Source organism: Pezoporus flaviventris, unplaced genomic scaffold, assembly GCF_033815535.1.
Source record: "Pezoporus flaviventris isolate CSIRO_AGI_PZ_B2104156 unplaced genomic scaffold, CSIRO_AGI_Pfla_v1 ptg000035l, whole genome shotgun sequence".
Classification (NCBI taxonomy): domain Eukaryota; kingdom Metazoa; phylum Chordata; class Aves; order Psittaciformes; family Psittacidae; genus Pezoporus; species Pezoporus flaviventris.
Window position 1 is genome coordinate 13,583,465 of NW_026892583.1, and position 17,749 is coordinate 13,601,213.

General features: G+C 39.6%; 1 protein-coding gene across 12 annotated transcripts in view; it reads left to right on the top strand.

The window, feature by feature from the left end:
- PCNX1 (pecanex 1) overlaps positions 1-15,362 on the top strand; it is an 86,867-nt gene extending 71,505 nt beyond the window's left edge. For 10 of the 12 annotated variants that reach the window (XM_061462643.1, XM_061462645.1, XM_061462644.1 and 7 more), the window contains 8 exons: positions 962-1,062; positions 2,288-2,438; positions 3,272-3,502; positions 3,880-4,154; positions 5,882-6,123; positions 7,230-7,666; positions 9,089-9,229; positions 12,909-14,083. In XM_061462643.1, the coding sequence (XP_061318627.1) occupies positions 962-1,062; positions 2,288-2,438; positions 3,272-3,502; positions 3,880-4,154; positions 5,882-6,123; positions 7,230-7,666; positions 9,089-9,229; positions 12,909-13,049 (1,719 nt within the window). In that variant the 3' untranslated portion in view covers positions 13,050-14,083. Of the gene's footprint in view, positions 1-961; positions 1,063-2,287; positions 2,439-3,271; positions 3,503-3,879; positions 4,155-5,881; positions 6,124-7,229; positions 7,667-9,088; positions 9,230-12,908; positions 14,084-14,496 lie in introns of those variants that run through there. The other 2 variants (XR_009744962.1, XM_061462652.1) reach the window with 2 other exon arrangements.
- The last annotated feature ends 2,387 nt before the right edge of the window (positions 15,363-17,749 follow it).

Consider the following 17,749-nt stretch of genomic DNA (forward strand, 5'->3'; position numbering starts at 1 on the left):
GATGCCTGACATTAGGCCATGTCACCCAAGGCTTTGTCCAGCCTGAACACTGCCAGGGATGGAGCATTCACAACTTCCTTGGGCAACCCACTTCCAGTGCCTCACCACCCTTACAGTAAAGAACTTCCTCCTTATATCCAATCTAAACTTCCCCTTTTCCAACAGTTCCATGTCTTTTTTTATGTTGAGGACACCAGAACTGCACACAATGCTCCAGGTGAGGTCTCATGAGAGCAGAGTAAAGGGGCAAGATCACCTCTTTTGACCTGCTGGTCATGCTCCTTTTGACGCAGCCCAGAATGTTTGGCTTTCTGGGCTGGGAATGCACACTGAAACTGGCTCATGTTCATTTACTCATTGACCAACACCACCAGATCCTTGTCCTCAGGGCTGCTCTGAATATCTTCTCTGCCCAAGCTATAGCTGTGCCTGGAATTGCCCCAACCCAGCTGTTGGACCTTGCACTTGGCTTGGTTGAACTCCATAAGGTCGGCATTAGCCGGCTCTCAAGCATGTCAAGGTCCCTCTGGATGGCATTCCTTCCCTCCAGCGTATCAACCAAACCACACAGCTTTGTGTCATCGGCAAACTTGCTGCGGGAGAATATTACTGTCTTAACCCCATAGTTTCGCTATTTGACAGTTTGCATACAAGGTACACAGTATCCATGAGGAATGTTGCAGGCAACTGTTAAGCCTAGGATTTGTCTTATTTCAAACGTAGTATGTGTGTGTCTGCCTCTGCAAGTATTTTACGTACTTGCAAAACCTTTTTAAAAAAATCCAAGCTCCTGTTGAAAGTCTGAGCAAGAAGAACTGGTGTGGTAAGTACATGCACAACACTTGAGTGTGTGTACCTTTGCATGTGTTTGGGTCTTTTTACTGCTGGCAGAACAGCTTTTCTGTGGCCATTCTTTTACTTTGTTCACCTGACTATTCCTTTTTTTTCCTATTATTACAAGCCGCTGGATGCAAGTAAAGACTCCCCCCTGGTGACATTGTGTTATGGACTGTGTGTTCTGGGGCGGAGAGCATTGGGAACAGCTTCACATCACATGTCAAGGTAATAAAGTGTTGTTGTGATCTTCTCTTCCTCAAAATCCCTGTGGCTTCCTAGGTTAGGTATTCAGTACCTCTTTAGAAAAGAAAAAGATATTAAGTATCATCTTAAACTGGACAGATATGCAACTTGCCTGTACTACATCAGCCCGTGAAATGTAACCAAACAGCAAATAAGGGAGAGCTTGAATTTGAGTAGTTTGTTTTAGTGAGCAAGATAGGAATTCTGGTGTGGGTAAGAACCAGTTATATAACTGATGGAAACTGGCTGAGTTCTAAAAGTAAATTCCATATCCTTCAAGTATGTGCCCTGTATGGAAACAGAGTGAAGAGGACAGCTTCTTAAAATGAGGAACATGTCTTGATGCAAGTTAGATCAGGCCATAGTGTGTAAGTTTCACAGTTCAGCTGGCTCTGTGGCAAGCAGCTGCATTTCCTAAGAATCATCTTCAACTCAACTCTGTCATCATATGGCAGTCTCTTCCTTGCAGATTAACGGCCTCAACTTAATTTAGAAAGACTATGTAAAACGTAGCTGTACGTTTCAAGAAATCACGAGGTGATGGCTTAAAAAGAAAATAGAGAAGCATAAATGGATGTGGAAGCCCTTGGCCAGCTTGGTGCTGACTGTGAAACCTATTCTGCTTTGCTTTCAGGGAAACTGTTGACTAATTAAATATCAGCCAATTGCCCCTTGAAGGTCTTGCAGATATGCACCAGCAAGAGTGATCATAGCATATTTGATCTCTCATTTTTAAGTTAGCATAGTAAAAGGAGCAATCTATGCCTTTGAGTAAGACAGTTGTCATGATTTTTATATTATACTAAAGCATGCACAACTGAAGCTGCATTGTCTCCTTAACTGAGCCACTGTGGTGTTATATTCCCTGAGAAGCGTTCTTTTTGTAAATGTTTGTAATAAAGTCGGGCTTTCCTCACAGTGTTCCTCTTTACTTTAGTCTGTGTAAAGAGACTATTGCGTGTATGGTTTATTCATTACTTGCTCAGTGCATATAAACATCTATTGTCCAAGCTTTGCTTATACACACATCCTTGCTCTTATGTTCTCCCTGTCTTATCCTGTAAGTTATACTTAAGGAGAAGAAAATGTGAATTTTTGTGCAGTTTGGTATCTTTTGCTCTTGTCAGTGATGAACTTGTGGGTATGTTTGTATTTCTATTAATATTTGTGCTGTTTGCTTCTTTTCCTTCTGCCCCCCCCTTACCAGTAATCTGGAATCCTTCTTGTATGGCCTGCATGCCCTATTTAAGGGTGATTTTCGTATATCTTCAATTAGAGATGAATGGATCTTTGCTGACATGGAACTGCTGAGGAAAGTAGTGGTTCCTGGAATACGGATGTCACTTAAGCTACATCAGGTGAGAGATTACACAGGAGGATATGTGCAGTTCTTTTTATTTCTGTGCAGTCGTTATTTTAAAAATAAGCTGGGAGAGAGCAAAAAGAGGAAGAGAACAGAAGGGCATATGATAGTGATGGACAACTGAAAACGAGGGAATATCTTTATCTTGTCCTTTGTTTCGTTATAGCTCATGTCGAAGGTGATATTGAGGAAAAGGGAATGCAGTTTATGCTCAAAGCTTGAAAATTACATCAAATGTTCAGAGAATGTCAAGCCCTGTCTCATATTCATCTGGAGATTATTCCCTTGTGAACAGCATCTCTGAAATTTTGCTGCACTCTTCCCCTCCCCACATAGATGTAATTGGTTTAGAAGGTTATTGTGCCGTTTAAAGCTGCACAGCCCTTTCCTCCAATGGGAGTTGTTTTTCTTGTTCTCTTTTCTTTGAATTGTTTTAGTAACAGACACTTTGGAATTACTCATTGATGCTATTAGTAAGATTTAGGTAAGAATGAGGTTGATTTTTCAATAAACTGAAATTGGGATTGATTTTTTTATAGTGAAGTGAGGGCAAAGATGAGCAATCACAAATTCTGTCCAGGCCATCTGTGAACTAACCTCAGCAAGTATGAGAAAGCATGTACTTGAAAGATAGGCCCTCTGTGAGAATGAGTCTGTTTGGAAAAGAGCTCATCTTTAACCATGTCCTTTAGTAGGTACCTGATAATTTTTGGTCTGCCTTCACTGAGCTTCCTAAGAGTTTGAGGTGTGAAAGGTTTGATATTTTTTTTATGTAGTTACATCTGAAATATTAACCAAATCTTACCGTATGTGCATTCTTGGAAACAGGATCACTTCACTTCTCCAGATGAGTATGACGATCCTTCTGTCCTCTATGAAGCCATAACAACCCATGAAGAAAATCTAGTTATAGCACATGAAGGTGACCCTGCTTGGAGGAGTGCAGTTCTTTCCAATTCTCCCTCCCTCCTTGCTCTGCGTCATGTGATGGACGATGGCACCAATGAATATAAGATCATTATGCTGAATAAGCGGTATCTCAGTTTCAGGGTCATCAAGGTAAGTCTTGTGCATGTTTCACAATGTGATGGTATGTTGTGTATTTTTAATAACTATACCAAACCGCTACTTCAACTCAAAACACTGCTTTTTTTACTACCAATGTCATTGCTAGGGCTGCCTCTTCTCATACAGTGGAAGTATCTAATCAGAAAATCAGTTTCTGACTTAAAATATCTGTTTCTCATCCCATTCTTAGATTTGCTTTATTCTTGCTGTTGCAGCCTGTGTCCAAAAGTTCAGCTTTGTGAAGAATAAATATAAATGCTTGCAGTTCTGCAGTGCAGTATTACATAAATTCATGGAGACCTAGGTACAGCAAAGCACACGGTCATTGTTTCCTTTTCTGACACAGCCTTTCTACTTGGCTTTTGCAGGTGAATAAGGAGTGTGTGCGTGGCCTGTGGGCAGGACAACAGCAGGAGCTTGTCTTCCTGCGTAATCGTAATCCAGAAAGAGGAAGTATCCAAAATGCAAAACAAGCTCTGAGGAACATGATCAACTCCTCCTGTGACCAGCCAATTGGATACCCAATCTACGTCTCACCTTTGACTACTTCCTATTCAGATAGTCATGAACAGCTGAAGCAGATTCTTGGGGGAGCTATCAGCTTAGGAAACATCAGAAACTTCATAGTGTCTACATGGCACAGGTGAGCTGAGAAAATGAGTTCTCATTTACTATGTGTTAGTACTCTCATATTCCATTAACTAGTCTCAGTAACTACTGCTATTAACTATGCCTACCACAGTTTAATTTTGTAATATTCAGTCACATAAAAATAAGTCTTGTTTTTTGTTTTAAGCATATTTGTAGCATATGGCAACTGCTTTGGTTCAGGATTAATTTCAAGGCATGGAAGTAATGCACCACAAATTATGTAAATGAGAGCTTGGAAAAAAAAACAGGACGGAAAATACAGATGCAAGAGCTACAGCTCCAGTTCTAATCTCAGGTCTGACAACGAGAGACAATACAACCTGTTTTTTTTTCAGTACCATCGCTTTTGCAGTCTACAATATCATTTTTACAGTATCAGGACTGTTTGGTAGGGTTCCTGTCTGGCAAATATTTAGCATGCAAATGCAGTATTAATGCTGTTAGACTATACTCATCCATAGTAACACATGTGTTAGCTGCTTAGAATTTCATGAGTGCTTAGAAATACCCAGTGTGTCAGAGCCAGAACAAGTAACTGGAGTGATAATATAATCTTCCCTCTACATGGCCCCCCCTGTAACCCAGTACAAACTCTTCCTGTGCTGTATCTTACAGGCCATGAGAACTTGTACTGAAGGTCTGGCCACTTACGACTGTGGCTCCAAAAGCAACAGTGGCAGCGGTGTGTGGCATTCAGAAATGTGTGCTGGTTCTTGCTGGTTCTTGCCAGTCCTGTAGCTGTTTTGATGGTCATATTTACACTTGGAGATGTATAGCACATCAAACAGAAGGTGCTGCTTCACCCCAGAATATGCCACACTTACTACTGTCTGTGGTGTTTTTCTTCTTTTGCCATCTGCTTGTCTGACACATGGATAGAATAACAGGTGAAAGTATGACACAGAACAGTGTATGGAGCCAAGCTGTATATGCTTTGGGATTCTGAATCTCGGGGCAAATACAGTCACAAAGGAGTGCTCAATTGTTTGAGTGCAACAGGAAGAAAAGAGTAATAAAAAGTATGAATTGAAGAAAGGAGGAATGTGCTGTGGTTTTTTTGTCCATCTGAAGTTCATTAACGCAAATGATGCAGTGAAAAGCCTGTATGATTATATCCAGTAGAAAACATTGTCTAACTTGCTGTCTGAATATTCAGAATTCACATGAGAATTTGCGATTCAGATAATGGCAGTATGTGCTTCAAACAACTGTATGTTACTGAAGGTAACAAGAAACCAAATACTTTCAAAAGAAAAAATAAACAAACCAAACAAAAAACACAACCCCCTAACATTTCAGGTCATCTGAATAGACAAAGTCTATTGCAGTCTAACAATACACAACTGATGTGTTAAAGAGCGTAAATTTTACTAAACTATTACAAAATAACCAAGGTGTTCTACCAGCATTTTTATTTAGAATTTTATCTCTATTGTATTTCAGAAGTGGCTTGATTTTTCAAAACCTACTTCATATGAGCATTTGGCTTACTATAAATTACTGTTACTTCAATAGTTGTCATGAAGAAAATTGCAAGCTCTTAGAAAGCAGCATTTATATTTGTGAAGCATGTTCTGAGACAAAGTCAAGTTTTATGTGATTTTTGGGGAATGCTGTGGATTGTGCTGAGTAAAGCCTTTTGCCTGTCATCATAAGGCATTTCTTAGAATCATAATGATTAGGAGGCCTGACAATATGTCAATTGCATTATGTTTTCAGACTAAGGAAAGGCTGTGGAGCTGGCTGCAATAGCGGTGGAAATATTGAGGATTCAGATGCTGGAGGTGGAGCTTCTTGCACAAGTAACAATGCAACTATCAATGAGTCTCAGAGCAGCATGTCACAAGGAGGAGGGAATGCAACTACAGGGCAGGGACCTGGAGCAGTACAGCACCCTCCTGTTGCAGCTCATCCGACAATTCTTCCTGCAGCTCATCCACCAACTCATCCCTCCACCTTGGGTAAAGTTGCTTTGTTTTATTTTAATGACTTTATACAAGTACAATATTATTTAATGACTTTATACAAGTACAGAGGCAGAACTGGCCTTTCAGGTCTTTGGATCAGGCCTAAGTTACAAGATAAAGCAAGCAAAAGTGATTTGATGTAGTGTTAATACCTTCTGGATTCATCTCAAACTACAGTATTGCTTTCTGCAAAGCAAGGTTCCCAGACAGATTGGAGCAGTAGGGGTATAGTTGTGCTGGCAAAATAGATTAAATAACTTTTATAACATGTTTCTACAGATAGGATGGTTCATTGTTTTTTTTTGCTTCTGTCATATTGTCTGTAAGTGCTAAACTTTGTATTTTTGAGTGTTGTTATAGTTCTTACTTATACAGTAGAATGGATTTTCTGTTTCCATAGTATTTTAGCTGAATCCTATCCAGGAGTCTGTAGTGATTTGTAGCTAGGGAGGTGATAAACAGTAAAGCTGAGAAAAGGCTTTCCAAACTTTACCTTTGCTCAGAAAGTGTATGAAAGTGCATCTAGTTGAATGAACTTTTTTTTACACAAATAATTAGTCTGTTAACTGTGGGAAGGTATCCACAAGCACTTGGTATTGGAAAAACAATACCACCAATTCTCATAAACAACAACTCCTGTTTTCAAGTGTATTAAATGTTTCTGAACTTGTTTAAATACAGCTTTTGCTCCAACAAATTTTCTGACTCAATCTTTGAACATCTAGTCAAGCATACTAAGAAATAATGTTTACAGTGTTTTGAAACATTTACCTGCCTTAATGCCTTAAGTACAGGAAACTTAAGTGTAATATTAAGAAACAAACAGTTGGTGCAGGAAGAGCAACACTGAAGTGTTTTTCAGGCTACTTGTTTTAAAGGGATTGGGAATTGAACAGAATATGAAATGCCAAAATAAGATGAGGGGAATGTATTCAAATGCTCTGCTATATGAAATGCAACAGATATTCTGCAGTACAGCTGTTTCAGATGTTGTTGATTAGACCCAGAAGTTTTGTCTGTAAGTGCTAAGGTGTTTGTCAGCAGTCTAATGTGTGTGGGAGGCTTTATCAAACTCCTGATTCTCTATCTTTTACTTTTAGGCACCAGTCACAGCTCTCACTCTGTGCAGTCGAGCCTTGTCAGACATTCCCCTGCCCGTGCCTCAGTAGCTAGCCATTCATCTTATTGCTACGGCAGTCGTCATTCATCTCTTCGCACATCCACAACGGGCTTTGTGCCTTGTCGGCGCTCTTCCACCAGTCAGATATCCCTTCGTAACCTTCCATCATCCATCCAGTCCCGCCTGTCTATGGTGAACCAGATGGAACCTACTGGCCAGACTGGGGTCAGCACGCAGCATGGACTGCCCTCTTCTAGCAGCTCCAGCCAAAGCATCCCAGCCTGTAAACAGCATGCCCTTGTGGGCTTTCTAGGGACAGAAGGAGGGAGTAATGCAACTGAAACGCAGTCAGGTGGCAATGCAAGCCCTGCAAATCAAATGCAAGCCAAAAAGGATGACGTTATTTACAGAATCCAGGTGAATAGTCAAGAAGAACAAGTTAACCTATGCTTCCACATGCTTTTGTTAGTTTTACCTTGGATGTTATTGAAATCACTACTTCCTAAATACACACACAGTCTGGAATGCCTCAGTATACAGCTATTGTGCAGTTACATTTGGAGAGCTAATGTGAGGAAAAGGATATCTGGACAACCAACCTTCTTGCATGCTTAGACATCCCTGTTTACTTGTATGTTTTGCTGTAGTGCAGCTTTGAGAATGTCAACTGAGCTTAGTTCCACTTCATACTTAGTTTGCCTTTATTCATGACAACATGTAAAACTGAACAGCTTCATTTGCAAAGTAGAAAGCAGGTAGCTTTTTTCATTTAAACCAATTAGATCTTCCACAAAAGTAAAAATTTTCACTTTCATACATATTTATTCATTTTCATGTGTATTTATTCTTTGGTTATTGCCTCAAGTCTGGGTTTACTGAACAGCAAGCAATACACCATTGACTAAGTTAATCATGCAGCCTTACTCGTTTTGTGCAAATCCAGAAATTTGTATTCTTGCTCTTCTAGCTTTTTATTAGCACCCCCCTTGTATGCCTTTGGCAGTATATTAGTGAGAAACATCAAGAAGTGGATTTAACAGGGTAAATTATAACAAACATGATTTCCTTGCTAGTATCACATCATTGTAGAGTAATCCTTATTAAACTGCATCATAGTGGGTGAAGTTAATGAATTAATTTTGCAGGTCTATACTTAGTAATTTTTGTTTGCAGGCAGGAGCCCTTTTATCAAATTGCCTAATTCCTCAGTGGGAGGAGGATACAGGCAAAGTTGTCATGCACCCTTGGATAGTGGACACTGTGGTTCTCTCTCTGTTCTTAAATAAGAAGAAGTTTTCAGGAGTTTTTTCCTGCTGCCCCTGTGGAAAGGCCAGTTTACTTAAACACAGGGTGGGTCTCAACTGACAATGCTGGTAGATAAATAGATCTTCAGCCCAACAGCAAATTCTCCAAGATGGTGTTTCTTAATGTGTTCTGTAAGAAGTGACAGAGGCAGTTTTAACAGTTCATCATCACTTAACTCTTCCCTGCTACTGGACCATGTGCTGCCTATGCTTATGTTGTGGTATCTTCTTAGACCCTGCCATGAGCCAGTGTAACTGAAAGAAAGGGTGGGAAGGGGAACCAGAGCTGCTGCTTCAGACAGCAGTGACCTGATGTATTGTCAGCTCTGTGTGTGAAACCACAGCCTAATTTCCAAATGCAGTGCTGCTCAGGCTTTTTCCTAGCCTGGAGCTTGAATTTCCACCATTGAAATTGGTCAGAAATCAGTTTCTGTGGGTTAAGGTCACTTCTCTGGAAGTATGGAAAAGCTACATTTTATCTGTTTCTCTTAAATTTTGGCTGAACTAACAGTCAAAACTCAATTCCTACTTATAGTTAATGGATCCCAGTCAAGTACTGGAAGGGATCAACGTGTCAAAAAGGAAAGAGCTGCAGTGGCCAGATGAGGTGATACGGCTAAAAGCTGGAAGAAACAGCTGGAAAGACTGGAGTCCTCAGGAAGGCATGGAAGGCCATGTAAGTTTACTCAGAAGCTGACAAGCTAATTTTAAGAATGGCAGTGTCTTGATGCTATGGCAGTCTGCCTAGATGTTAAGACCAAAGGTAAATGTAGGATGGATCAGGAGCTGTGCTCCAAGTCCCTGTTGCTGGAAGAGCAGGTCCAGAATCTGAGTTTGAAGCAGAAGGATATTACTGCCGCTGTATCCAAAAGACACAGGGTGACGATTCAAGCATTGTCAACTACCTCTGCTTCCTTGCCTTCTTCCAGCTCTTGTCATGAACTCTCAGGCATTGCACTCATTCATCCAACCTTCATTTTCCTTTCGTTAAACTGTCTATCCTTGGGCAAATACAGAAGGTCAGTTTACCAACGAGTCCTTAACTGAATGCTTAACAGTATTTGTTTTTAAATTATCCTGATGAAGATAGTCAAGATTGTCTTTAGGTGCCTCTTAATTATAGGTACATGCTAAGTGTTTACTTTCTCTTAAAAAAGAAATCTGCTGTGGCTAAAACTTGCGAACACCTATGACTTGAACCTGTGTCTCTCTTTTTCCTAGGGTTATACGTGTGTTTTATAAAAAGTCATTGCGTTAGTTAGAAAACTCGTCTCTTGATTAAAGCTCTTTTTAGGGGTAAAAAAAAAACTATATCTTTGAACCTTTTTGGTTTTTACTGAAGCATATGGGGTTTTTTAGATCTTTGTGTCAATAAAGATACTCTAGTCAGTATTCTTCCAGTGATAAATAGTAAAAGGGAAGAGTCACTGACATTGTTTCTGCATTGGTTCATCAATAAAACTGTTTTTATTTGGAACACATTAGTTCTGACAGTTTATAAGAATTTGCTTTGATTGAGTGGTTACCTCAATTGGAGGCATTATTTATAAATTTAATTCAGGGGCTGGATTTTGTTCTCTGAAGGTCTGCATCACTGTGGATGTATGTGCAAGCCTCAGGTAAGAAATGGGAGTATGCTGATAATACAGCATATGCCAAATCTACCTTGTTACATGTGTGAAGGAAGAGCCCTGGAAATAAATCCCTTCCACAAAAAAACTGTACCATAGTAGGGTTATCTTGTATGTCTTCCCTTTCTGATCCTACAGCTGTATTCTTGCCTGCTGCGATGCTCCTCGTCAAGCAGTTTACAAGCCAAAGCCTTATGTCAGTACCGAGTAGAAAGCTGTTGTAAACAGTGTTCAGTTTAGATGTTATAGTTTCGGAATTTCCTTGTTAGCTATTGCAGATCAAGCATGCTGTCAAGATGGTGAATGTGAAGGGTTGTATCAAAACACGTCCTGTTACCTGATATCACTGGACAATTTTTTTCTTTTCATGAGTTTGTGTATTTTGCAGTTGCAGCATGCAGACGTGTAGTGATTGATGTTACAGAGAGAATTAAAACAAGGGAAGCTGTTCTAATGCTTCTCATCTATTTTTGGTGCAGGATACTGGCAGGGTTTTTTAGAAGCTCATTTTTGACCTAAGGTGAAAGGGGGAAAGCACCAGATTATCCTATGTGTGATTAGAGAGACAGGATTTAACTTGACATAGTTTCCACTGCCTGCTTCAGCTGCCTGTGCTTAAACATACTCATATCGTAAGCTCTCAGGACAGTCTTCCCTTTCTGATCCTGCAGCTGCAGTCCTTTCTGCAAACAGGCAGAAATGATTCTTACCTGCTACAGTGCTGCTCATCAAGCAATTTACCAGCCAAAGCCTTATGTCAGGACTCTTAGTGTGAAATCCAGCTCTTTAAACCTTTCCTACTACATACAAAAAGCATTTTTCCTAATTTTGCTTTTTATTTTGCTACGTGTGCAGTATATATAATACACAAAGACATTATAGAGTTTCTTCAAGGAAATGAAATTTAGCAGTCCTCATTCTATTGTATCTACTTTTTCCAGGACTTTTGAGATTAAGGTATACTCTGCATTATCTTTCTGTGATACCTGCAGTAGCATGCAGAAGAGCCCTTTTCCTTCTCAAGAGATTCTTACCACCTCTTTGCTGTCTAGTGACATCATTTTGCATGTTATCACTCATGGGGCATCAAGTAAATGCCGGCCATAATAGGAGAGATGGTAAAACCAAGTGAGTGGGTGGTTACAGTGAGTTGTAATAATCTATGTACAACTCTTGCCATAAGCACAGTTTTTAAGGAATCATGATACTGATGCTTTTTTGGAGTCTGCCCTTAGCTGCCACAGAGGCACCAGCTTGAAGCTGAACAAGGATGTAGTACTTGGACTTTATTGGGAAATTCTTTATATATTTGAAGGTAGAATATTCCTGACCTCACTCCATACAGCAGCATAAAAAGTTTACTTTGAAGTCAGACTTGAACACACTGCTTGAGTATCACGCTGTTGCATCAAACAAAGGGGAAGTGAAGATGCCCTGCTTCCCTAGGTGAAATGCTCCTCCTGTGAATGCAGTCTGTATCTCCTGCAGTAGAGAAAGCTGAGCATTAGAGAAACTGCCAGCTGTCAGTTGGGTTTAGTGAGGATTATGGGGGCCTTTTGAATTTGGTCTTGAAAGATGTAGGTTAATTGTGGGGTTCTGTCCTTTCTTCTTCACCTGAATCTTTAGAACTCTGCAAACTGTCCTGGCCTGGATTATGTTTTACTTATTTTTTTACCTTACCTTGTCTTGAATTTAGCAAATTTGAGAATTCTGTTTCTGTGGAGCTGGCAGTACTTAAAACCATGTTACTGGAACATCCTTGTGGTTCCTTTGGGGCACCCAAAAATTTAAGGTGTAGTTTTAGGGAGGCAGCTGAGCAGACACATACAAGGGCCTGTATGGAAAAAGGGGCTTTCTAATGGTCAGTATCAGGCAAAATCCTTGGTAGCAGCAGATCAAAGAACATGAATTCTTAAACAGGAGAAGTTTAGATTGCATATAAGGAGGAAATCCTTTCCTGTTAGGGTGGTGAGGCACTGGAATGGGTTGCCCAGGGAGGTTGTGAATTCTCCATCCCTGGCAGTTTTCAAGACCAGGTTGGACAAGGCCTTGGGTGATATGGTTTAATGTGAGGTGTCCCTGCCCATGGCAGGGGGGTTGGAACTTGATGATCTTAAGGTCCTATCCAACCCTAACTATTCTGTGATTCTATGCATAACCAGGAGTATGGGATAGTAGCTTGTAGCACTGTTTCTGAAACCTTTCCTCTCTGCAGTATTTTTTTTCATTTTAAATTATTTTTGAATAATTTAATTCAAAAGATCAACCTTGAATTCAGAGTGAACAGAATTAGGGCAAGGGATTTGAGAGTAGTTTGTACCCAACTCTTGATAAACTACAATTGTGCTATTGCTGTACAATACTGAGGTATTTTAAAACTATTACAGCTTTGGGATATAAAAATATCCCAAATCAGTACATGTACACTTCTAACAGTTTTTACTCACTTTGCATGAACTTTGGTCTGATTTGGGTCAGCTGATGAAATTCAAATCAAAGGCTGGCTTTTCTCAGGTAAGCTGCAGCTCTTCAGCAAGGCTTAAGTAGGTAAGCTTACCTTGTGGGTATGCTGCCCCTGAAAAGTGAGCAACTATATCAGTATAGCACTTACATTATTGCTCCTTTTGCCCTGTAAGGGTCTTGAATTATCAGCCATGACTTTGATATGGCAGTTTTCCCATGGAACTTCACATTTTATTACACTTCTTTTTTATTTCCCCCCAGGTGATTCACCGCTGGGTGCCTTGCAGCAGAGATCCAAGTAGTCGGTCCCATATAGATAAAACCATCCTGCTGGTTCAAATTGAAGATAAATATGTTGCTGTTGTTGAAACTGGAGTCCTTGAACTTGGGGCTGAAGTGTAAATCTCTTTGAGACTGAAACTTCCCCTTCTCCAACAGTTCAGAAGAGAGAAGGGTCCAGAAGAAGCAACTCCCAGGACATGAAACTTCGGTCCAGTTGTAGGAAAGGACTTGAAACACATATTTAAGTTCCTTTCCCCAAATAAACAAGTGTAAGAATTTTTTTAAGTTGTTAGCTGCTGAAGAAACATTTGCATGAAGGATAGATTTGTTGAGACATATCTTTGTTTATAAATTTTGTTTATGCATTGCGTAATGCTTTAAATCAACAAACTTTTCAGTTCTAAGATCAGAGCACCTCATATTTTTCTAATTGTTTTGCCAAAAATTGCCATGTCTTGTCACAAGAGTGTGTGGAGTTCATCCACCTTATTTCAAAGAAATTGACTACAAACCTTCAGTTTGGTGAAACAGTGTAAGGGTTTCAGGTGTGGCAAGAAGAGACTGAACAGATGTATAGATTCTTATTCCTTATGAGCTAAACATTAATGAGAACTGCACTAATTTTTTTACAGCAATGCACTAAAAACAACCCTGAGATTGCTGAGAACATTTATTTATATATATAAATATAAGTATATAAAATACCATTATTTAAATTGCCTTTGGGGTTAATCCCCTCCCTCTCCATATACATGTTGATGGTAAGGGCTGTGCCATGGGTTTGGTTCTATGTTCTGTATTTCGTACAAGTGCATTTGCTGCATCCTTTTCACAATAAATGGTAAAATAACATATATAGAAAAGCACCTGAGTATCCCTGTACTACATCAGACTATTGTGGTGGCAGTGGTACCTCAAATCTGTACAACACATCTAGCTTTAAAGTGAATCCTAAAATACTACCTTTCATTTGTTCCCTCTTCACTGGCCCTGGCTACTTTGCTTCTTTACACCCAGAGCTGACTGTTGTTTTGTTGGCTCTTCTCTGGCAGAGACAGTTGTTTCAGTTTTGTAGGGAGAGGTACAGGTCTGTGATTACTTCATGGATGATTGAAGGTTTTCTATTCTATCCAATTTAGAAGGGAAAAATAGCACAACAAAATCCCCAAGAACAACAAAAAAAAATTACTTCAACTTTTAAAGAGCTTTCATAGAAGGCACAGCCCTAAACTTGTATCTCTTTTACCACCTTGCCTTTTCTTTCCCTTTAGTCTTCATTCTTTTCTATGACTTGAATTTTATTTTCTGTGATGATATATTCTATGTAAGTGTAATTTGAGTATTTATAACTGTGAAGTTGAATTACTCATGTGTTACATATCCTAGGTTTTATTGTATTTTTTTAAAAGTGTGTATTCAGGGAAACAAGTAACTCTATCATGGGAGTGTGAGAGGGGAAACTGGTTTGTTCTTGACTTGCAGTTCCTATGACTCACTTTTCTTAATCCGTAAGAAAAAAAATCTACCTGTTGTGATTGTTTCCTGTTTCTGACCTGTAATTACTTAGGACTCTGTGGGGAAACTGCGCACAGTCCTAGCTTTTGGGAGCAGCCATCTTCTTCCCAGTCACCTCCACTTCTTTGTATGTAACATAACCAGAAGAGACTTCTGATTCAGCACAGAGATTATTGCAATTATTTCTCTGACATCAGAGGAACATTGTCTGTTATGTACCTAATGTAAGCGTGAAATTATATGGGCTGAGAAAAAAAAAGAAACAACTACCTAAGAAACGTATGTATTCTGACTCAAGTCACTGTATGCCATCTAGCCATGAAAGGGTAAGTCTGTTTGCCTGGTAGCTAGTCAATTCTGGATACTGTTCCTAGTGAATTATACTGGGACTTTGCTTACATTATATACTATGCAAACATGTACTCAAAGTACTGTGCATCTTACGGTTGCGTGTTACTGTTTGGTTTATGCATATGCAGTCCAATTCAATCTTGGTGTAAATGCACAGTTCTAGGTCTGCCACCTTTGACATAATTCTGCTGTTCCACATAATTTATCATATCTGCACATTATAGTGTAGCTGAATTCATCTCCTGCATATCTGAAAACTTAGTACAGTAGATAAACCTTCTTTAGCAGTCTGGTAAAGTTGCTATCGGGAATTAAGAAAATGTGTACACTTTGAATTGAAAGTTTTAGTTGAGGTTTTATTCTGTGTCTTTACCATCCGGTAATTACAGGGTTTTCTGTACCACTAGAAATACTGCTTCATTTTAGAGAGAGGAGTTTGAGAATAGGCCCCGTTTGATATTAGTTGCACAAGGCTGGGTTTCCTTCTTGTACTGAAGCCTTGAGGTAAGCAAATGACTGAAAGTCAAAATGCACTGGTGTTTTTTGTTGTTTTGTGGGGGTTATGGGAGCTTTTTATTTTGGTTTTTTTATTTATAAAAAATCAGACTTGACTGAAGCAACTTTTTGTATGTTAACCCTGGGTTTGAACAATCTGTCTTTTCAGGACAAGATAATGACAGTGTCCATTGCTGGTAATAGATAGGAATTAATGGGTCGTTAACATAAAAATCTGTAGAGAATGTTTAACTGCCTGGAATTAGATCAGCAAACAGCTGACTGGGGGAAAAGATGGTTTTTTTTTTTTAAGGGGCAAAGAGAATTAATGGATCTTTCTACTTTTTTTTTCCAATTTGAAGGCTTTCAGTGTGTTGCCTTCAGGAGGTGGATTCCAATGTGGCCAGATTAATACCTTGTTTCGGATACTTGGAAAGTGCCTGCTATGAAGTCTTTGCATAGTGCTCATACTAATTCCAGATTTGCTCAACAGAAGCCACCTAGTTGAAATTTCAGTTTTCTGTAAGGCTTTGGAAACTTTATGAAGTTTTCCTTCTTTCTGAACTCTTTAAAGTTCAACAATCACAGTTACATGTTGGTTTGTGCAAAGCTTGTGTCATTGGTTTCTATGTGCAAGTGACAAACCATGTTTGTTTACTTTTGACTCCACAGATCTGTCTGTGGAAACCTTTTTTCTAGATAGGGATGATTTCATCTTCTGTTTTCTTTTCTTTGGCCTTTGTCTTAATGCATGATATTTTTCTCCTGTTGCGAGTATGGAAAAGATGGGTATTTTCAGATCAGTCCTGTTAGTCAGATTAAGCTCAGAATAGAGCTGACTGGGGGGGGGGGGGGGTAGGGTGGTGGTGTTAGACCTTTCTAAGCTTTCATGAAAACCCATTCTGGATGAGTGCTTTATCTCTGTTCACTTGCATCATGTGATATTCTTTTGCCATAAGAACATTCCAGTTCAGCCCCATTGTTTTAGCTTCCAGGTAGTTTCCATCTCTGAATTCTTTAACGGTGGTATCTATGCGTTATATACTTGCTCCCTAAAGCAAATATTAAATTACAGAAAAATGCTGGAAACCCCCACTAATCAGATTATGTTCTTTGGTAAAAATGGCTGCTACTTAATTTTTTAAATCCTTTCCCTGTTTTACCTCCCTGTGAAATATTTTAAAATGTTCTGATTAAAACAAAACCCTAAAATGTTTGTGACACCACTGACAACACCTAGATTTCTGTGCCACTTGCACCATTACACTTGTGATGAATTCAGGGGTGTGCTCTCATGATTCAGCATTTGCAAACTCATTTTGGAGTTGGGGGGAGAGTAAGGGAGGAGTTAAGTAGGTTGAATGTTCCTGTAGCCACTTTGGGACATTTGGCATGTTTGCTTGGTAATCTTAATTTTCATGTCAGCTGCATAGTTCATCACCAGGCATTCCTTACCCCCATATTCACAACTGTCTTTGGAATCAAAGAACTCTGAGAAGCCTAGATGATGGGTGAGGTGAAAGATGAAGACTTGGGGCACAGGTCCCTGCCAATGGCTATTTGGCAAGTGGCCATAAAGCTTTGTCTTGGGTGCGCAGGGACTAGAGATGCCTTACAGTCGGATTCAACATCAAATTCTTTCTCTGATAATGTGCACACCAGCACAGACCTAGGAGTGTAAAATACAAAGACACTGCTTTAATGATTTCAATTGCAGAACTCTCCATTCACAGAATGGAGCAGGATCTATTGCATTTCTTACCATTAACAATGTTACTCAAATATTATTCAACTCATTGGATTTGGGGTTATACCACCACAGGTTTTATGTACTTAATTTTATTAAGGATTTTTATACCTATTATATAGGCATCTATTCTTGTCTGACTTGCTATTTGATAATCTCTTGCAGTACATTCAGTGGCACTGGACTTGTTCAGAAATTCTAGTGGTAAAATTACTGGTGCCTTAGTAAAAAAGTGGGTACATAACACCTTGGTGGAAGGTAAAGCATGTGGCTTGTTTCACCCCAGCATGATACACCTATTTCAAAACAGGTGATTAAGATGGCTGCCCCAAAAGATTTTTGGGAGTATAAATATATCACTTGGTCACAAACATCTGAATATGAGCAATTTTTATGACTTCTGCTATGTACAGTTTGAATAAATAATCCCAGTACGCCTAGGCCACAGCTCTGAGAGATGGCAATCAGGTAGCTGGGCTTCTGAGTGTGTTAACACAGATGTCCCCAGGAACCCAACGTTGAGCTGCTGGTTAGGAGAGGCGAGTACAGTGTGAGAGGATGGGTTTTGTTTTCAGTGGACAATGGAAATATGTATCGCCTCTGCCAGCAAACAGATATCTTACCAGGGATAGGGATATACATACCTGCGTGTCTGTGAGCGTGTATGTGTCTGCGTGTGTTACTGGAAATGGCCTGTAAATAGTGTAGCTGT